Source organism: Selaginella moellendorffii, unplaced genomic scaffold (assembly GCF_000143415.4).
Source record: "Selaginella moellendorffii unplaced genomic scaffold, v1.0 SELMOscaffold_12, whole genome shotgun sequence".
Taxonomy (NCBI): Eukaryota; Viridiplantae; Streptophyta; class Lycopodiopsida; order Selaginellales; family Selaginellaceae; genus Selaginella; species Selaginella moellendorffii.
In genome coordinates, this window is record NW_003314273.1 from 816,251 (window position 1) to 836,758 (window position 20,508).

The 20,508-nt window shown below is 48.3% G+C and overlaps 5 protein-coding genes across 5 annotated transcripts; 4 read left to right on the forward strand and 1 right to left on the reverse strand.

The window, feature by feature from the left end:
- Positions 1–5,348: 5,348 nt before the first annotated feature.
- Positions 5,349–11,176, forward strand: LOC9659498 (stromal processing peptidase, chloroplastic). The gene is made up of 25 exons (XM_024674236.1): positions 5,349–5,421; positions 5,490–5,737; positions 5,797–6,019; positions 6,084–6,319; positions 6,372–6,618; positions 6,670–6,777; positions 6,829–7,017; positions 7,076–7,375; positions 7,437–7,538; positions 7,591–7,725; positions 7,780–8,004; positions 8,053–8,256; positions 8,316–8,486; positions 8,542–8,691; positions 8,752–8,889; positions 8,951–9,178; positions 9,230–9,397; positions 9,465–9,594; positions 9,644–9,785; positions 9,838–9,958; positions 10,019–10,099; positions 10,150–10,251; positions 10,319–10,499; positions 10,574–10,735; positions 10,817–11,176. The coding sequence occupies exons 2-24, from the start codon at positions 5,538–5,540 to the stop codon at positions 10,651–10,653; spliced, it is 3,861 nt and encodes a 1,286-aa protein (XP_024530004.1). The 5' UTR covers positions 5,349–5,421; positions 5,490–5,537; the 3' UTR covers positions 10,654–10,735; positions 10,817–11,176.
- A 1,016-nt stretch (positions 11,177–12,192) lies between these two features.
- Positions 12,193–13,855, reverse strand: LOC9659499. Its single transcript, XM_024674237.1, has 5 exons — positions 13,776–13,855; positions 13,620–13,712; positions 13,401–13,555; positions 13,225–13,336; positions 12,193–13,134 (listed from the first exon to the last, which is right to left on the reverse strand). The coding sequence occupies exons 1-5, from the start codon at positions 13,849–13,851 to the stop codon at positions 12,605–12,607; spliced, it is 966 nt and encodes a 321-aa protein (XP_024530005.1). The 5' UTR covers positions 13,852–13,855; the 3' UTR covers positions 12,193–12,604.
- Positions 13,856–13,905: 50 nt separating this feature from the next.
- Positions 13,906–14,554, forward strand: LOC9660292. Its single transcript, XM_002969225.2, has 2 exons — positions 13,906–14,115; positions 14,221–14,554. The coding sequence occupies exons 1-2, from the start codon at positions 13,906–13,908 to the stop codon at positions 14,380–14,382; spliced, it is 372 nt and encodes a 123-aa protein (XP_002969271.2). The 3' UTR covers positions 14,383–14,554.
- Positions 14,555–15,435: 881 nt separating this feature from the next.
- LOC112346180 (extensin-2-like) lies at positions 15,436–17,433 on the forward strand. The gene is made up of 2 exons (XM_024674481.1): positions 15,436–15,760; positions 15,824–17,433. The coding sequence occupies exons 1-2, from the start codon at positions 15,604–15,606 to the stop codon at positions 17,221–17,223; spliced, it is 1,557 nt and encodes a 518-aa protein (XP_024530249.1). The 5' UTR covers positions 15,436–15,603; the 3' UTR covers positions 17,224–17,433.
- Positions 17,434–17,696: 263 nt separating this feature from the next.
- LOC9660293 (receptor homology region, transmembrane domain- and RING domain-containing protein 2) lies at positions 17,697–19,714 on the forward strand. Its single transcript, XM_002969226.2, has 4 exons — positions 17,697–17,927; positions 18,682–18,906; positions 18,973–19,368; positions 19,430–19,714. The coding sequence occupies exons 1-4, from the start codon at positions 17,744–17,746 to the stop codon at positions 19,693–19,695; spliced, it is 1,071 nt and encodes a 356-aa protein (XP_002969272.2). The 5' UTR covers positions 17,697–17,743; the 3' UTR covers positions 19,696–19,714.
- The last annotated feature ends 794 nt before the right edge of the window (positions 19,715–20,508 follow it).

The following is a 20,508-nucleotide window of genomic DNA, read 5'->3' on the forward strand; positions in this document are numbered from 1 at the left end:
AGTCATGGAGCGTTACCAAAGGTTTGGGGCCTCAGTGCGCTCTGTCTTGGTTCAGTACGAGAATACGATGTACGCCAACTGGTTTGATCAAGCCTTACAGACTGTGAGAAACAGAGCGCGGATCATGTACTCGATTCTGAACATAATGCCGGGGCAATTCGTAAGTGCTTTCATTCTTCATGTGAAGGTGGTCAGTGCAGATTATAAGGACAGCATGAGGGTCGAAGCACCTCACATGTCTCAGTCGAAATTGGCTTGCACAAGCGTCGTACTCCAACAAAAATATCCCGACGCACCACATGCTCAAACCTCTTGCCCACTAGAACCCTTTCCTGCTTGATGTCGTGATCTTTGAGATGCAGGAAACTGCCTGTAAGTGGAACTTATCCAAAGGCTTAAAGATGCTAATTTCAAGGGACAGTACGACATGACAGAGGCCAGTGAACGAGAGAAAATGGAAGATGAGGCTAAAGAGGAAGTAGAGCCAGAGATCAGCGAGGTTGAAGAGGAACAGGGATTGGTGCAACTTAAGAGATCTCAAAAATGATTCGCTTTTTATTCTCTTATTATATTATGGACTAATGAAGTTTTGGTTACCATTAACAGGCAGTATCTTCAGGATATCATCAAGACCTACAACATTAAAGGATTCTACTTTGTTGTGCCGTATAGACTATCCGTATCAAAAGTTTTTATCATAAACTTTCTTGGCCTTGTGAGCTGTGGGTCCTCGATTAACCGCGCTCGCAAAAGCCCGGTAATCAGTATGTTCCAGGAGAAAACGTTTCTGTGCGATGTCTTGGAAAACTCAAGCTCCGCTTCGAGAATTTGGGTTGCAGACGAACTATTTCAAGTAGTAAATTAGATAATAGGTGATTGTTGTATGAGAAAAAAGTGACTATACTGATGCAAAACGTTGTTGCCGGATTTAATCGTTGCTGGAGATGAAAACTCTATCATTTATCTGTGTCTAATTCATCATTTATTCACTCAAAGCATACAAAACGTGAAAAAGGTATGAAGTTGTTACCTGATTTTCCCAAAGAGTAGCAGGGAAGAGTGAGAATTGCTAGTGGTGAAGGATGGATGCGGCTGCCTTGCCTTCTTCGCACAGCTGTCGTAAGGCTTTTTCGCAACGATTCAAGAAACCTTAGTGCGAAAGCATTGTCCCTCAAGCTACGGCTGGGTGGCGATCTGACCTTATCAAGGATCTGCTCCTAGTAAAGGTGAAATGATTTACACAATAATACATTTATTTAATATGAATCAAATATTTTAACAAACAATCCATGCAATTGTCTAATGCGTAAGAGCTGAAATACTGCGACTTTCTCTGGTAAGCTTGATCTCTGACTATGACGCCACCGCCCCCGCCACCTCACCGGGAGCACGCGAGGAGGACGTCGCCGCCCAAACCATCGCCAAAGAGGGTGCCGACAACTTCATCTCCGCAAGACCAGGAAGTCTATCACCTCTCAGCCACAAAACCTATATACTTTCAGCAAAGACGTTGAGGTCGGTGGTGGTCCCTGGTGTTGTGTGCTCTGTGGAAGGAAGGGTGGAAGAGTTCAGCCACCGAATGACAAACGAAATCATCAAACGTGTGCAATGAAGAATACCTCGAAGTTAGAATCTCAAGGTGCTTTACCCTGAACCCTAAAAGTGACTAAACGAAACATGGCGGTCTGCGTTACCGTGAAGTCTACCGATGGCGTGGTTCTGGGCGAGCGGAAATTCAAGCGTCCAAGGGTGTTGGATTATCTGCGGGACGCCTATGGGCGTGGGTGTCTTCTAGATGCTGATGGGTATGCAGTTTTGGACGAGAGTGTGGGAGGCGGCCAATACGTCTACGAACTAGGTTTGTTCTTGAGCTGAACTGAAGGGTGATCTTGGTTCTATGGCGGCTACACTTCCTGTTTTCTTCCTGGCTGTAAATGTGTTACTGCTGCTGCTATGTCTTCCATTTTGCACCTTGACTAATTTGTTTCTGTTACAGTGCCTACACTTCAGGCTGGACCAACACTTGAGGCTGCGCCAGGTGCCCTTTTGTTGTTTGTGTGCTTTGGATCCAAGTGGTGTTTGCCTGCTCTTGTTGAGTTGGAGGATTCTCGGGTCAATGAGCTTACTGTCCGCTCTCATGCATGGTTTTCGCAATTTTGTGCCGTTGCCTCCCTGGGTGTGGTTTTCGCAATTTTGTGGTCTTGGTGTTACGAGACGTGTGTCCTTTGCTCCAGGAGTTTGCCTGGCCTGTTGTGACTCTTATGATATCGTGACCTGAGTAAGCTGCTTGCCTCGTGCTTGGATGTATGTTGTTCTTCCCTCGCTTCTGATAAATTTTGTTCTGTTCCAGCGCCTGTTCCTCCTCCATCAGGTGGGCACTTCTTGCTTTGTGCTTTACTTTGGCCCTCGTAGAAATTGCCCGCTTTGTTTCGATTGCTTCTTCTCATGGCCTGATATTTTCTTCCACTTGCAGTGGTATATGACCTGCGGCCTCTGTGGGAGAGAGTCAGGGAGGCGAAACTCGCAGTAGTGACAAGGAAAATGCGCACCGAGCTCGTCACGGCCGCGGTGACAACCGATTTCAAGCGGGAAGAAACAAGGAATGCAGCGAGAATGATTCAAGATTCGAGGACTGTCAGCTTGACGACGTTAACTCTTCCAGAGGGGATCACTTTTATGGATTCCCAAATCTCGATCATTATGATCCGGAAGGTTTACATATTTCTCGCTCAAGCTGCGCTCACGATGCTCAAGGATTCTGGAAAGCACATGCAAGTTAAAGGTACTCCAGGCACTGGCAAGACGGTTTTTGGCTTCTACTTGTTTTACAAGCTGCGGATGGATCCTGTGTTTTCGAATTGGACTATTATATGGGAGCAGGGGTCCAAGCATGGCCCAGGTACAAGTTATTACTTCAGGGCAAATGAGCTGCTGCAGGGAAAGACCGGGGACTTCGACCGTCGAATTACAAAAGACACTGTTTTTCTGGTAAACGGTCCGGAAGCAACACTGCGAATGGTTCAGAATAAGGCGCACGTTATTTTCTTCATGTCCACGAAGGATTCGAAGGACTGTATGTGGCAGTTCGAGAAAGATACGGACCTGGTCACATTCTACATGCCCCTGTGGGACCTGTGTGAATTGTTGCTCGCTGCGCCACTGGCCGGGCACGGGGACTGCTCCGAAGCAGCAGTTAGGGAGCGTTACCAAAAGTTTGGCGGCTCGGTGCGCTCTGTCTTGGTGAGGCACAACAACCCGAACTACATCTGCAGGTTTGCTCGAGCCTTAAACACCGCGAAAGACAAAGCCCGGATCATGTACAGGATTGGGAGCATGTTGCATGAGAAGGACGTAAGTAGTTTCATTCTTCATTTGAAGGTGGTCAGTACAGATTTGAAGGACACCATGGTAGTGTTTGCATCTCAATACGTGGAGGAGCAACTTTCGTTGCTTGAAGAGGAAGAAGCTACACAACGGGCTATAGAGTATATAAGACAGAATCAGGGTATCAAGGACGAAAGGATTCTCGTGGGCAAGAGGTTTGAGCATTTGGTGCATCAGCTTTTTCGCTCGGACGCTTTTGGAAACCACGTCTTCCAAGCACGGCGCTTGCACAAGCCAATTTCGATTGAGGAGCTTCGAAGTTTTTTGAGACGGAGGGATCTGCCTGTAAGAGAGAGGAAAGCTGCGCTTATCCAGAGGCTGAAAGATGCTGACTACGAAATGGAAGAGTGGCCAGTGATCGAGGACAAACAGGACATGGAAGACGAAGTGGAGCCAGAAGACGAGGTTGACGAGGAAGTGGCTGCAGAGGAACAGGAAGCGGTCCGGTTTAACTGCCAGGGGAAGTTTCAGACCTTCAAAAGCTTGGACGAGATTGACCCCAAGTCTAGGGGTTACTTCAAGCCTGACGCTCGAAATAATCCGCTATTCGATTCAATTATTCTATTAGGTGATGGCCATGCCCTTCAGGTTACCATCAACGATTGCCACCAAGCCAGCGCCAAGTACATTGATGAGCTTATCAAGAGGTACAACCTCAAGCGCTTCTACTTTGTTGTACCGCAGGAAATGTTGGAGAGCTACCCATACCAGAAGCTGGTACTAGGATTGCAGGAGGTTTCTTGGCCTTGTGAGCTCTGGGTCCTTGGAGTGCGCTGGACCGTTTTAAGCACTAAATAACTCACCTTAGGTTGCCTGTTTTCTAGTGTATTAGAATGTTCTTGGTGGGTGTTGATCTTCCACCGGCTTGACAGTTGTGGTGAATTGGTTTAATTTGGAGGCTCATCTCTTGCTAGATGGACTCACTAGAAGGTGTTCCAATTTTTCAATCATGAGGGGGAAAAGCTGCAAGTCACTACAACATCAAGGTGCGTGTGTTGGTCAGCTGCCATGAGCTTTGTGACATTCGTATCTATGATTCAGCCATGCTGGGCTTGTAGATCACCATAATCCAATTATCTCTACCACTTTCCAGTGAAAGATCTTCTGCTGAGAACAAACGTAGCTCCTAGCAAGCTCACAACCATCTTGTTGCGATCAAGAACAATGTCCTTTGCAAGAACAAGTTCTATGGGCCTAGTGAGTGATTCTCAGTTTTTACTTGACTAATCAGTTTAATGTGGAGGCTTGTTGTCCTCCGCAGTGATTGCTTCACTCCTACGTCGGGAATATGGCTTTCGCATCAAGCTCCACTCTGCATTGAGCATTCTGCGAGCTCTTTCTTGATGAGGAGGACGTTGTTCTTGATCGCAACAAGATGGTTGTGAGCTGCTTGGAGCGACGCTTGTTCTCAGCACAAGATCTTTCACTGGGAAGTGACATCAAAAATCCTCCACAGTGATTGCTTCACTCCTACGATGGGAATATAGCTTTGCCGCCAATTGAAAGGAAATAATACACAAGCTGATTGCGGGACGTTCCTGGAACTTTATAACTCGAGGTAGAGTATGATTTTATCGTTCTCGGTTCAATTCCATTTTTCTCACAGGAGATTTATTGGAGCACGATGATCTCGAAATCTCACTTCGAGTACAGACTGCGAGCTCTTTCTCATGAAAGTTACAACAAGAGCACACTCATAAACATTCCATTTTCATCTTTGAGTGTTGAGAACTACAGCTCTCATCATTCTTTGAACAGCTTGGACGAAGATCGCCATTTCGTTCCTTCTCGCACGACGATTGGGTTGAGTGATTCTGCTCGTGGCGCGATCAGATCGATCGCGTTTCTAGCTCTATCATCTTCTTCTTCGTCTTCCCTTCGCAGGCGCCGAAGATTTCGTTCCTCCGCCGCCTATTGTCGCTGGGACTTCTTGGACCATCAATCCAATGCAAAATATCAAATATTTCTATGGCGGGTTAGGGTTGAGCTTGGGTTGGGTGTGATGGCGGTGATTGAGCGGCGCCGCGCTTCGCTGAGGTATGTGGCGGCGCGCGGGCATTTCTCGAGTGATTCTCGGCCGAGAAATTGACTTTTGGAGCATGCAGGGGATGATGACCTTGTAGGCGCCGGTGGTTGGATTTGCGATTCCAGGCATGGCTGCTCACTGTGGCATCTCGCGGATTGCCATTCCAGCTCCTCCGGCACAGTGTACACCGAGTCGAGACCAGATTAGCGGCAAGAGATCGTGCTCGTTAGTCGGTCCCAGTGGCTGCGTTGCGCTCTCTATCAGCAATCACGACGAGCAACGCCGGAAGAACAGATTAAAGTCGCGGATTTTGGCCTCCAAATTCAGGTCTGGGATTTTCTTGCTCTAGTTTTTGGATTCAAACATTGCTGCGTGTGTGCCAGCAGATTAGAAGGCGGTGTGTTGCACGATAGTTCCTTCCATGGAAGAAGATTTTTGGATCGTTCCAAAGGCAGCCATGAACAACGTCTTTCCTCGTGCTGTTGTTCGTCGTCTACCACAACTACAAGTAGTTTCCAGGCCAGATTGAGAAGCCGCGGCTTGAGTTGGATGCAATGTCCTGCCAGTCCCAGAGTCCCATTGCTCAATCGTCCACAAGTATCAACTTCGGTACGCTTCGGACCTTTTTCTTTTTCCACTTCTGTCCTGTGTGTTACTGACGCGAGGAATGCAGGCAGTTGCACGAGCATCAGTCGGACCGACGGAACCTCAAGCGACAAGCTTGAAATGGTTGAATGATGAGAAGGTTTCGGAGAAGGACAGCGAGGGTGACGAAAGTAGCACGAATGGAATGCTCGGTATAGAAGATCATTTGAAAAATATGCTTCCTTCACACCCAAAGCTACACCGGGGACAGTTGGACAACGGCCTGCGCTATGTCATTCTGCCGAACAAAGTACCTCCAAACCGGTATGATATCCTCTCTAGCTTCTTTATAAGTGATTGGAACTCGTTTTTCCAGATTTGAAGCTCATATGGAAATGCATGTCGGGTCTGTGGATGAAGAAGAGCACGAGCAAGGCATAGCGCATATGATTGAACACGTTACATTTCTGGGAAGTAAAAAGCGTGAAAAGCTTCTGGGAACTGGTGCCCGTTCTAATGCGTACACCGATTTCCACCACACAGTGTTTCATGTTCATTCACCTGTGACCGCACAGGGAACCAACGAACCCCTTCTTCCTCTTGTGCTTGATGCTCTACACGAGGTTCGCAATCTGTATTCTATATCCGCTTTTTTTTAATCTTTTGTCGTACAGATTGCTTTCAAACCAAAATTTCTGGCTTCACGAATCGAGAAAGAAAGAAGTGCCGTTCTTTCAGAGTTACAAATGATGAATACAATCGAATACCGAGTAGACTGCCAGGTATAGTGCGATTAGGCATGCATTTCTTTTTGTCTTATGCTGCTATTGCAGCTTTTGCAACAACTGCACTCGGAAAATCTACTGGGCTACAGGTTTCCCATTGGTTTGGAGGAACAAATCAAACAATGGGATGTTGAAACAATCAAAGCGTTTCATGATAGGTGGTACTTCCCTGCGAATGCAACCTTGTTCATAGTTGGCGACATTGGCAGTGTGGGACGAACTATAGAGTTGATTGAGGTCAGTTGATGAAGTTCATATTTTTATAAGCTGACAATGAGGGCATTCGCATTTGAAGGCGCAATTTGGCTCAACTCCTGCTGGATTGCATCATGCGAACCTGGCTAGTCCGCTAGCTAATATTCTAGCATCCGCTTCACAACAACTACCGAAACTTCAAAAAGGATTGGCAGGCCCAACAGCCGTTGATCCTCCTCCTGTTTCATTCTTATCAGCGCCGACAAGAAAGGAAAGGCATGCAATAAGACCTCCTGTTAAACACAGCTGGTCTTTACCAGGGATAAGCGGAGAAAACAAAGTGCCATACATCTTTCAGCACGAACTTCTTCAGAATTTCTCGCTGAACCTTTTCTGTAAGGTATGGACTCTCATCAGTATCTTTCCACGCGAGAAGTAACGGCTTGTGTATGATTTCGCAGACACCCATCCAAAGAGTCCAAACTTATTCGGATATACGCGACGTATTGATGAGAAGAATTGTCTTGTCCACATACCAATTTCGAATTAGTACACGCTACAAGGTTTGAAGTAGCAATTTTTGACGAATCGAGCTTACTGGTTGTATTGAATCAGAGTGCCAATCCACCTTTCATCAGTATAGAGCTGGATCATAGCGATTCTGGACGAGAAGGATGCACTGTTACTACTCTTGCCGTCACTGCGGAACCGAAGGATTGGTCCGGAGCGCTCAAAGTTGCTGTCCAGGAGGTCTTGTTCATTGTGCAGTAGAGGAATCTAACATACTAACACATTTTCCTACAGATTAGCAGATTAAAAGAGCACGGAGTCACTAAAGGAGAGCTGGCAAGATATTTGAATGCTCTTCTAAAAGACAGTGAACATTTGGCAGCCATGATTGACAGCGTTCCATCAATTGACAATCTGGACTTTATCATGGAAAGTGATGCAGTTGGACATACTGTTATGGATCAACAGCAGGGTTATGAAGCGCTGCTCGCTGTGGCTGATAGCGTGACTCTTGAAGACGTAAGACTTCTCTCCTCTAATTTTGTTTCTCACTCGTGTTTCGTCCAGGTGCATGCCACGGCGAAGTCCATGCTCCAATATGTTGCAGACTTTGGAGATTCAAATGCACCTGTACCTGCTGCAATTGTGGCCTGTGTTCCGAAGTCGCTACACGAAAATGGCCGAGGGGACATTGAGTTTAAAATAACCCCGGATGAAATTGTGGAATCTATCAAATCCGGTTTAAGTGAGCCATTGGCACCTGAAGCAGAGGTAATGTATCTTGATCATCTCCAGTAAATTAGTCAACACGTCGCTTGTTTGTTTTGCAGTTTGATGTCCCGGACGAGCTGGTATCAGCTGCAGAGCTATCGACGCTTAAAATGCAAAGAAAGCCATGCTTCGTTCCCGTTACAGATGGTGGAACACTTTTGAAGATCGTCAACGAGCAGACAGGGATTGTCATGCGACGGCTATCAAATGGAATGCGTGTCAATTACAAGGTATTTTTTTGCTTGATTTCAAGGCGTAAGCCGTTTAACACCACCATTGCAACAGATTACTCAGAACGAGGCTAAAGGTGGTGTGATGAGATTAGTTGTCGCAGGCGGTAGAGCTCGTGAAACTTCAGATGCAAGTGGAGCTGTTGCAGTCGGCGTTCGAACCTTCAGTGAAGGCGGTGTCGTGGGTGGATATTCAAGAGAACAGGCATGTATTGCTATAGACGACATCCGGATATATTAACACGCCTTGGTGTTGATTATACAGGTGGAGTTGTTCTGCGTTACTAAACTCATAAATTGCGTGTTAGAGGCGGACGAGGAGTTCATGTGCATGGACTTCCATTTTACAATGCGTGATGGAGGAATGAAAGCAGCGTTCCAACTTCTTCATCTTGTCATGGAGGTAACAGTACGTTGTAACAGGTTTTTCCGTTTGAGACATGAAAAGTTTTCTTTCTGTGCAGCGGAATGTTTGGCTAGAGGACGCTTTGGACAGGGCAAAGCAATTGTACATGTCGCATTTCCGGGCTATGCCTAAGAGCCTAGAGCGAGCAACGGCTTACAAACTTATGTGTGCGATGTTTGATGGAGACGAGAGATTGCTCGAGCCTAATCCCTCAGCCATCGAGAAGTTGACACTGCCAGTTGTAAGAGAAGCCGTGATGAAGCAACTGGTGACGGGCAATATGGAGGTAAGTGGCCTGTATCTTTCCCGCAAAGACTTAAATTGTTTTGTGAAACAGCTATGCATCGTTGGGGATTTCTCAGAGCATGACATCGAAACATGTATATTGGATTATCTGGGGACAGTTGCGCCAGAAAAGGACGTGCCTGCGAGGAAAGAAATCGAAGCCAAAGAGAAGCCAGTTGTTATCAATCCGTCTCCTAAACCTGAAGTCTGCAATCAAAAGGTCTGTGCTATATTTCCTGTACTTTCTGTAGAATGACGTGCCTAAGCCGTGCTTTGTTTCTTATCAGCTCTTTTTGAAGGACACTGATGAAAGGGCATGCGCTTACGTCGCTGGGCCAGCACCAAATCGATGGGGCTATACAGTAGATGGTCTCGATCTCAACGTTCTTGTGGAACCCGTCCCGAAGAACTTAACAGGTAATTCCGTTCTTTTCTGAACCATTGTCAAAGAGCTCTTTGGATCCAGAACAACAAGCCCGTGCTTTGGCTCCCCCGGGTGTTGAAGTGATACAAAAGCCCGGGGAGACTGGATCGTTTTGGAAAAGGCCTCGACACCCGCTTTATGGATCTGTTGCTATGACGTTGTTGGCCGAAATCATAAATGCCAGGTATCGTCCTTCTTTCCAGCCGCAGTCACTCACAGCAGCTCTTGTGTTGCAGGTTGTTTACCAATGTCAGAGACGCTCTTGGACTGACTTACGACGTATCGTTTGAGTTCCGTCTGTTCGACCGTTTGAAAGGTGGCTGGTTTGTGATTTCCGTGACTTCGACACCGACCAAGGTTTTGATTTCCGTGCTCGTTATGTACACACCTGATCATTCCTGTTGAACTGCTGTCCAGATCCAACGTGCTGTTGAAGCCTCGATAAACGTTTTGAAGGGACTCCACTCGAATCAAATCACTCAACGTGAATTAGACAGAGTAAGGCAATTTTTCCTTGGGTCGTGCACAGGCTCACAAGCTAATTCCAGGCGAAGAGGATTTTGATGATGAGACACGAATCGGATTGCAAGGATAACAAGTACTGGCTGGGGCTGATCACGCATTTGCAAGCTCCGAGTGTTGGTAGAAAGGTAAGAAAAGCAGCAAATGATATTTTATTTAGATGACATCTCATCTTTCTCGTATTATTTCTTTCAGAACGTCAGCTGCATCAGAGACCTCGCTTACCTCTACGAGCTGGCCACAATCGATGACGTCTACAATGCGTACAAGTTCTTGGGGCTCGACGAGAAAAGCGTGTACACGTGCATTGGTGTCGCCGGTACCGATACGGATGGTGGAGGAGGCGACAGTGCTTTGACGCTGGAAGAAGACACCGGTACAGTGATAATGCCCTCACTTTTCTGTTTGTATTTCCTTGCTTCTCGTGCTCTCTACTAAGACTGGTTGCAGTGGAAGAACTACCAGTTGCGTTGCCTGGCTCGCATTTCCAAGGACGAGGCATGTCGACGATGACTCGGCCAACAACGTGATCATCCTTTCGCTGGGAGAGAGCTCTTGGGTAACACCAAACAGCGAAAATCTCCCGCAACACCGTTTACGCATTACTGGAAGGTACGTGTGTTGCTTTTCTGCTTTTCCTTTCCTTTGTTTTTGTTTGAGCTGTAGCTTGACTTGATCTTCCGTCCTTATCAGAGACAGCAGACAGGGAGGGGACTTGTAGACCTCCACTTTTCCGAAAAGCCGAGCTGTTGTTACACCAGATGTACTTATAAGCTGCCGCATCGCTGATTGATTCACACACTCAAACACAGAGAGAGAGACACACTGTAGACACACAGACGAGGACCTCACGCAAGTTAATGGCTAGAGTCTGGATGGACAAAGCATATTGACAAAGTCGTTAAAAAAAGGAAGAAGAAAGATCTGGCTTTGAGAGGTAACCATCTCTGAGATGCTCGTCCCCTCTAACTTGACAGGGATAATTCGCTTGCCGCCATTAGAGGTGATGCCTTTCGATAAACTCATGGAAAGAAAATGCTTGTTAAGTCAAAACCAGCGAATCTTCCAAGCTCGCCAGCGATTCCCCGGTCGCCCAAAAAGGCCACGGACAAGCGCAGACCCCACTCACCACTAGCGAGCTTTGTTCCATATATTTTATCTCTCTCTCCCTGTGTGTGTGTGTGGGGGCTTTTCAGGCTTGGATCAAACTCTATAGTTTTTAAGCGAAGAAACTCCCACTCCCAGCGAGAAGTTTTTGATGTTATTGTTGCATTGCAAAGCGTGCCAGAGATCCAATCAAAGCGATTTGACTTAAGCAAACTGGAGTGACAGGGTCAAGAAGTTTTTTTTTTAAAGCTGGGCTTGGTTTAGTTTAAAGCGAAAGCATGCAGCTATGGAAGCGGTCGGTCGCATTGCTCATCACGCGTCGGCGCGATAACACAGGAAAGATGCGCCCGCGAATATGCTGGCTCCAATGTTTTGCCTAATCAATCACCATACTCAATGACTCGAATCAGCACTCACGAAGACACCACTGACAGTCATGTTTCAATCAATCACACTTCTCCTCCTCCGTTAAAACGAAGGCTTTTCTTCTTCTAACGAAGGTAGCCTAAGCATTTGTTTTTCCAGTGTCCTTGTGCTTTGCTTGTGGAGGAAAGAAGAATTCCAGAAAGAAAGAAGCTTTTGGCTTTGTTATGTTTTGGAGAGCGATCGCCTCCCCTCCCCCCTCTCACTCTCTCACTTTCTCTTTGTCTCTTCTCTCCCCCTCGATCCACCAAATTGGCCGAAATTAAGAGAGTGGAAGATGGTTCCTCGCCCTCCCAATGCAGCTATTCTCCTCTTCCTCGCGCTCGCGCTGATTCTCGCCGCTTCCGCCGCTCGCATTCCTCGTTTGCCCGCGAATTCTCCCTCGCCCAATTCCGGCGCGCGCAAGTCGAGCGGGGCTCCGCTGTCCAATGCGCTGCGCATCCCGCCACCGATCGATCCCGCCTCGTCGGTCTTTGGTGCGTCCAAGCGGCTGGCACCCACGGGTCCAAACCCACTCCACAACAGGTAGCGCGCGCGCGCGAGGGAGAGACGAGCCTTTAGCAGAGCTTTCTCCAATTCTCATGCAGACAAAATGCCGGGGAGGAAGAAGAGGGGTGCATTCCATCTCACGCGCGCGCGCGGGATCGCGAGGACACATACTCTTGCTCGCCTCGATCATCAGAGAGATCTATCCAAAATCTAAGAGATCAAGAGTGATCTCTTGGTTGATTTTATTTGTTTGCATCTTCCAAAAGGCTACGAGGAAAAGATCCTACAAGCTTTTGGCGCTACTCAAGCTTGGAGCTGTGGTTTTGTTTGTCCTCTTCTTCTTCGCAAGTAGATCGTCGTCAAGCGTGGGAGTATATCAAGGGAAAAAAATCCCATCCAGTGTATGATTGATTGATTTGGTATTGATGGTTCTGTGCAACCATTGTTTTTGTGCTATCCTCTCTAATCGATCGATCGATCAGAATAGTTTGCACGCGCCAGGACATTATAGAAATCAATCAAAACCCGACCTTCTAGAAACACCATAGGAATTTGATATATCAAAGGAGAGCGAGAGCTCAGCTTTAAGTCGCATTCTTTCCACCACCCTTTGCCGCTACAACAAGTTTTCGAAAAGTTGGCGCTCTCAAAGCTTGCAAAAATTAAAGAGAAAGCTTCCGGGTCAGTTAGTGGCATTCCAGAGCGAGGATCCATCCAACGGCCCCGATGAGTTTCTCTCTCGTAGCTTTGTTCTTCGTCCTTTAGTTCTTGGATGGTGAAGCTCGCTTGAGCATCTTGGCCACGTCTCTGGTTTGCTTGCGGATGATCTGGAGCTGGCTGACGAGCTTGGTTCGATCGGGAGAGCTCTTCTGGGACTCGACGTCCTTGGTCATTCGATCGAGCAGCTCGAAGAAATAGCTGCCTTCGTGGAGGTATGCGTGGTTCTCGGAGATAGTTTGCTGCCGCTCGGCCGAGCTGTTGTCCCTTAGAAGCTGTGACAGCGAAGAAAGGAGAGGTTTAATCCTCGGAACAATGCTCGCTCGGTCGAGAGAAAGTTTAAGAAATCGAGAAACTTTGCTTAACTTTGTTGAAGAGCCGGATCTCCGGGCGTAGTGTCTTGTCCTTGGCTGCCATGGCTGCTTTCAAGGCATTCTCGACTTGATTTACCACTTCTACATTGGCTTCTTTCTTTGCCTGCGAGAAAGAATGGAGAAAACTATGAAGCCATGGCGAGTGAAAGGAAAAACTTTGATCATACCATCGATAGATATGTTGATGCAATGTAGAAGAACTCCTCGTTTAAGTTGTCCACGAGTTCTTCCGCTCGCTTCTCTTTCTCGGCCGACTTGAGAATCTCCGCTAGAACCTCGGTTGCCTGGAGCTGGAATTTTCTCGACTCCTCGATTTTTTTATCTAGAATTGTTCCAACACCAAAAAATCTCACACGAAGAACACTAGGAGGAGGGAGCAACCGAACCTTGTTGATCCTTCTCGCTCGCCTTGCAGACGCCGCAATAGCGCTTGCTGGATCGCTGCTGGATCGCCCCGACACGAACAACCGAAGGGATTCCTGAAATCCAATCATCCATCAGTGGAAATCGCAATGCAGGAAGCTACGACGGGACGATCTCACCAGGAGGAGGAAATCGAGGAGGAAATGGAGTTGGAGCTGCGGCGAAATCCGGCACTGCCACTCCCGCCCGCGCCATCGCGTTATCCAAAATCCCAGCAGCTATGGTGGCATTTTTAGGGTTCTTCGCCACATGGAGTCCGCGATTTCCCGCTCGCTCCAATCGCTGCCAATCTCCAGCAATCGCTTCAAGCTCTCGAATCCCCGCGGCATTCGCTCTACCAGATTGAGCAAGGCGCCGGCGGCAGCTAACAATCCCGAGACTTTCCTGTCCGCGGAAGAGGCCGGATTGATCGAAATGTCGGGGCTGGGCATTCACGAGCGCTTCCTCGCTCGCCTCACGGTAAATTCTCCCTTTCTCCTCCCTGCGCGCGTTCTTGGCGAGGGAAAATCTCGCGATCTTTCATCCTCTCTACCTTCCATGACTGGGCCTATCATGTTTTGCAAGGTTTCTTCGTTGAATTTGCTCAAGGTGATAGCCAAACAAGAAGGGCGATCGATGGAGAGCCTCAACGCGGGAATTATCTGCGACTGGTTTGTCAAAGACAAAGCCAAAGGGATGGAATCCGCCACCCTCAAGTGGGGGGAAGAGGAAGACGCTCTGCCCTAGACCGAGGATTCTACCACCTTCCAGAAAACTTTCATGCAAAAGGTGGAATTGCAGAATATGATGACTTTGCTGCCACCGCCGATGCATGCAAACTTTGCAAAGGTGGTGGAATTTAGAGTTTTGCAGAGCCTTGAATGCAGTGTCGGCGTACAAATATGATGAACTTCCCAAACCTTGATTTGCGTCAGATATAATCATACCTAGGTAAAGATTTACGACAACGAAACACACACTTCCCTGTTGCAGTCTGCAGAGCTTCTCACGGGTGTTTCAGTGATCTCACCCAAAAAAAGAGGTAGAAAAAAAAAAGAAAAAAACTACCCGACGCTACGAGACGGTCATGAGCGAGATGTGTGTGTGTGTGCGAGTGAGCTGGCGGCAATTCTTACCACCCGCATTTACTCCACTGGAGATCCGCACAGTCGATCGAATATCACGATCATCTCTCTCTCGATCGATCGACGGGCGTTCCTTTCACGATCGTGATCACTCACGACCTCCAAAGCTTTGAAACACCTCCAAGAAGTTTACCAAATCACGGTGGATTATGCTACTACCGCGAAGTTACCATGTTGTCACTGGCACCGCCAGCCGTGGCAAGGGTCAAAAGGGCAAAAGAGCTTAAAGAACTTATCAAATTGTGTGCATCGGAATGTCAAAGCTTGTATGAAATCAAAACCGTGGAGTTTTGATCAAAAAGGGCGAGCCCTGTGTTTTTATTCCCGTTATATGTGAGTCCAGGCAGACCAGACCAGCTATGTGCCAGGCAGCACTGCGCATTTAACTTTCCGACGCGTAGCGATGTGTGTTTTAGTCGTAGATTCGCCCAAGATTCGACGCCGATTCCCTGCTCCTTGAATTCGATCCAATCCCGAGAGTTTCGAGTTTTTTTGGTTGGAGAGGTGAGAAACGCGTCTGGCAAGCAACCGCGAAGTTACCCGCCGGGGGGACGAAGTAAAGAAGGTTAAATGAGAAAGAATTTTTTTTACCCTCTGGTAAAGGCCTGTGCTGTGTCTTGGACGTGTATTTAATGAGCTCACAGGTTTGCTTGTTCTTCGAAAACCTGTGCTACATTGTGGCAGGAGGAGGAGTGAACGAAAGCCCACAGCAAGCTTTCATTCCCTTCTTTCTCTGTGTGTGTTTGGGATCTCTCCGCTCCTTCATCTGTTTCTTAGACTTGTTGTTCTTGAGGAAGATCTCTGCAAGTTTAAGTTTTCGATCATGGGCTCCAAGGCAATAGCAGCGATGGCGGTGCTCTTGGCCTCGATGCTACTCACGACCTTCGCGGCCGATGAGCTCTCGACCACCATCGCAGGGAGAGTCTTTTGCGACCAATGCATCGAGGGCCGCTTCACGAAGTTCGGCTCTTTCCTCCAAGGTAGTATATTTCATCACGTATGATCTCCCGGGCTCTAAATCTCTGCTCTTCTGTGCAATGTAGGTGCCAGAGTTGCCGTCGACTGCAAAGATCGCTCCTCCGCCATTGAGGCCACCACGAACGCCGCGGGATTCTTCAGCGTTGCGGTGCCCGGCTCCGCCGCGCTTTGCTCCGTGAGGGTCATTAGCAGTCCGCTCGAGGCCTGCGCCATCGCCGCGCACACCGAGGAGGAGCTCATTCAGCTGGGCGGGAATAGTCTCGGCACTACCCAATCGCGGATCAAGTACACGGGGCCCTTCAGCTTCAGGCCCGAGCAGCCGCTGGATTTCTGCACCAAATTCTCGCCCACGTCTCGCCGGCTGTCCGAAGTCCGCCCCGCAACTTACTACGACGCGCCGGTAACTTCGCCATCCCCAGTCTACAAGAGTCCGTCTCCCTCGCCGGTATATTCCTCGCCATCCCCGGTGTACAAGAGCCCGTCTCCCTCGCCGGTGTATTCCTCGCCATCGCCGGTGTACAAGAGCCCGTCACCAGTCTACAAGAGCCCATCGCCGGTGTATTCTTCACCATCTCCCGTTTACAAATCTCCATCTCCAGTCTACAAGAGCCCATCGCCGGTATATTCATCGCCATCTCCAGTCTACAAGAGCCCATCTCCATCGCCAGTATATTCCTCGCCATCCCCGGTCTACAAGAGCCCGTCACCGGTGTACTCGTCTCCTTCACCAGTTTACAAGAGCCCGTCACCGGTGTACTCGTCTCCTTCACCAGTTTACAAGAGCCCGTCTCCGGTATACTCGTCCCCGTCACCAGTCTACAAGAGCCCGTCGCCTGTGTACTCGTCCCCGTCACCAGTGTACAAGAGCCCATCGCCGGTGTATTCCTCCCCGTCACCAGTCTACAAGAGCCCATCGCCGGTGTATTCCTCCCCGTCACCAGTCTACAAGAGCCCGTCGCCGGTGTATTCCTCCCCGTCACCAGTGTACAAGAGCCCTTCGCCAGTCTACTCATCCCCGTCACCAGTCTACAAGAGTCCGTCACCCAGCCCAGTTTACTCGTCCCCAGCTCCAGTTGTGATCCCGGCTCCATCCCCGGTCTATAAATCACCCTCGCCATCGCCAGTGTATTCATCACCGTCGCCAGTGTATTCATCGCCATCGCCAGTGTATAAAAGCCCGTCTCCATCGCCAGTCTATTCCTCACCATCCCCGGTTTACAAATCTCCATCTCCGGTTTACTCCTCACCATCCCCGGTTTACAAATCTCCATCGCCGGTCTACTCCTCCCCATCCCCGGTCTACAAATCTCCATCGCCGGTCTACTCTTCCCCATCCCCGGTTTACAAATCTCCATCCCCGGTCTACTCCTCCCCATCCCCGGTTTACAAGAGTCCATCGCCGTCGCCGGTTTACTCCTCGCCAGCGCCGGTATACAAATCCCCAGTTCCGTCACCTCCATACTGAGGTTAGAAAAAGCCATGCACGTATGGATTCGAAGAAATGCTTGTTGGTGAGAAAATAAGACTAGGTGAGATGTTTCTAGATATATATGTTGTCGTAATCTTCCAAATGTTATAACATTGGATTTAGTACCTTTGAAATTTGTGAGTGACATTTGTTGGGCCGGACAGGACAATAGACACAGAAAAGGTGGCGGTGGCCAGGTGATCAGTGTTTCACGAGTTGTGTTTTTGTCTAGAGAATATTAAGACCACGTGAAGCAATGCGCGGCGCCGCGCATTGTAAGAGTTAAAGGGGCAAAAAGATTTCAAAGTATCAAAGAATGTACCTTGGAAAAAGAATCAACCTTAAGATCCCGAAAATTCCTCTGACCTAGCGCAGAGTGCCCATGTTCGAATCTCGGCAAACCCAGGGGAAAGATTTTATTTGATCTTAGTATTGTTATCCGGATTCAACGGTCAAGATACAAGGGCATTTCTCTTTTGCAAAATTTTGAAAGTATCGTCTTCGCCGAGGGAAGGCGATGCCCGAGGCGTCCTCCTACTCCGCCCCCGCCTTGTCCGTGACAATGCGGGAGTTCTCGATCGCCATAGCCGCGCTCTTGCTGCTCGCGTTGACATTGATGCTGGGAAGGGTCAATGCGCTCGTCGTGCTCATCACCGCCGGGAAGGAGACGCTGCCATTCCCGGACGTGGAGGCGGCTTTCGGTAAGCGATCGACATTAGGGTTCTTGCTCTGCTTGGCGGTTTGGAGAAGTCTAGTTTTTTTGTCTACCTCCTTGGAATGAGTCAAGAGGCTTGTAAGTCGGTGGTTGAGCTCGCCTGTGAGAATCATTAAATTTCTTGGTTCTTTGTGTTCGAGCGGAGGTTTTTCTCGTGCCTTTCTTTTTGATTTCCCCAGATTGTTTGAGCTCGTCATTGTTGGATGAATTCCTTTCGTGCTTTTCTCTTTCTCTGTGTCGAGATGTTTTTTGTGTTTGCAAGGAACTTAATGGTTTTTGTCTGCGAGGATTCCACGCTTTTGGTCTTTTTGTTGGTGTGTTTGCTATCATTGTTTGCGTTAAGTCGGTGATTGAGCTCGCCTTTGGTTCTTAGTTGGAGCGGAGATTTTTCTCGTGCATTTGTTTTTCTCCAGACTCATTGAGCTCGTCCCTGTTGGATGAATTCCTTTCGAGATTATGTTTTTGTGTTTGCAAGGAACTTAATGGTTTTTGTCTGCGAGGAATCCACGTTTTTGGTTTTTCATGGTGTGCTTGCTGGTGATTGAGCGGATCGTTAAAATTTTAGTTCTTTGTGAGGTTTTTCTCGTGCATTTTTTTTTCGCAGAGATTAATTCCATTCGTGCGTTTGCCTATCGAGGTTTTCTTTTTTGTGTGCAAGGAAATTATGTTTTTGTGTCCACGTTTTTTGCTTCGAGGTTTTTTTTCATTCATTGCTTAAATACGACGGACTTTGATCTCAGGTCCCGGAGTTCCGGAAGGTGGTCTTTCCGGAGTTTTGCAATTTGTTCACGATGGCTGCGATCCGATGAGCAGTCCTCCATTCTCAAACAACACTTCGTTTCTTCCAATCGCTCTTGCTGCTCGAGGGAAGTGCTTGTTCGAAGACAAGGTGCTTCACGCGCAAAATGCCGGGTATGCCGCGGTCATCGTTTACAACACTGAAGATTTTCCTTCGCTGGTCACAAGTAAGCTTGCTCATGGGATTGCTCTCTTTTATTTCATTCCTTCTCCATTTCCTTTTATTTTTCCAGTGTCGGGAGATCCGCAGGGAATTCGCATTCCCGCTGTTTTCGTCTCCAAAGCCGCTGGAGAAACGCTACTAAGTTACTACAATCTCAATGGCACGACGTGCTACATTCTTCCCAGCATGGAAAGCTCCGCGCGATCGCTGCTGGCTGCGACGCTGGTGCTACTTTTGAGCGGCATGGTTACTTCGCTGCTCCTCTTTTTGATCCGGAGATACAGGCTTAGGACAATCGGCTCGCGAGTTCTCTTCCTACGTGAATCTCTCGGAATGAACCTCCGAGATTTGAAGCTCCTGCCGACTCTGATCTACCGGGAAAACAGCGTCTCCAGTGAGACGTGTGCGATTTGCTTGGAAGATTATATCGCGGACGAGAAGCTGCGAGTTCTTCCTTGCCAACACGGTAAGATCGGATGGTTTTCTTTCATGCTTCTTAAGTTTTGCTCGTCTTCTTTCTCTTGCAGAGTTCCACGCAACTTGTGTGGATCACTGGCTCACGACGAGACGATCGTTTTGCCCGATTTGCAAGCGCGATGCTCACTCGAGAGTGAATGATCCCCCAGCGACGGAGAACACTCCACTGCTCGAAGTTCACCGAAGTGACAGAGCAATTTTACCGGAGGTGGTAATTTCTTTGAGAGGCAGTAGCCAAGTTCACCACGTCGCCTCCGACACAGCGCTCCAGCTTTTGATGTCCGCCGATAGACAAACACGAGTAGAAAATGTGTAGAAAACTTTTTACCTTTGCCTGCTAGGGTTTTTGGGGATGGAGGAGGAGCGCTTCCGCTTGATCCGGAGTGTCGCGCATTCTTGCGATGACGAGGACGGGCTGCGCGCGATCGTCGGTCGCGAGGCCAGCCCGATCTGCTTCGATTCGTTCGAGCCGCGGCAGCGAATGCCGATTGCGCAGGTAGAAATTTCCATTTGTTTGCCACTCGATCACGAGTTTAGCTGTGGAATCTCTCCCCAGGGGCTTTTGAAGACGCTGATTGTCAATCAGCTCGTGGATGCCGGCTGCTCCGTGAAGATTTGGATTGGCGATTGGGTCGCGGAGCAGCGCTACTGTGTGAAGAACGAGAAGACCAAACTTAGAGCCGCGGGAGAGTATATGATCGAGGTGTGGAGAGCTGCCGGCATGAAAGTCGATCAGGTGGAGTTTATCTGGGCCTCGGACGTGATCAATGGCCCCAGGACTGCCGAGTACTGGCCTCTCGTCTTGGATGTTGCTCGGCGCTGTGATCTTCCTCGAGTTCTAAGGTCTGGATTTCTATAGTCATTTTCAGCGTTCTGAAGTATTGTATTGTTTTTGTTTGCTAGTTGCTTGGGACTATCTGAAAACTGGGAGGAGGAAACGATTCCTTCTTCGGAGCTACTGTACCCATGCATGCAGTGCGCAAGCATGTTTTTAACCAAGGTAGCTTTTAACTCGATTGTGTATACTCGTTCGAGTTTGGAACTCCTTATTTCTTTAGGCTCACATTTGCTTGCTGGGAGCTGATAAACACAATGTAATCAACATGATTGGGAACTATTGCAATGATTT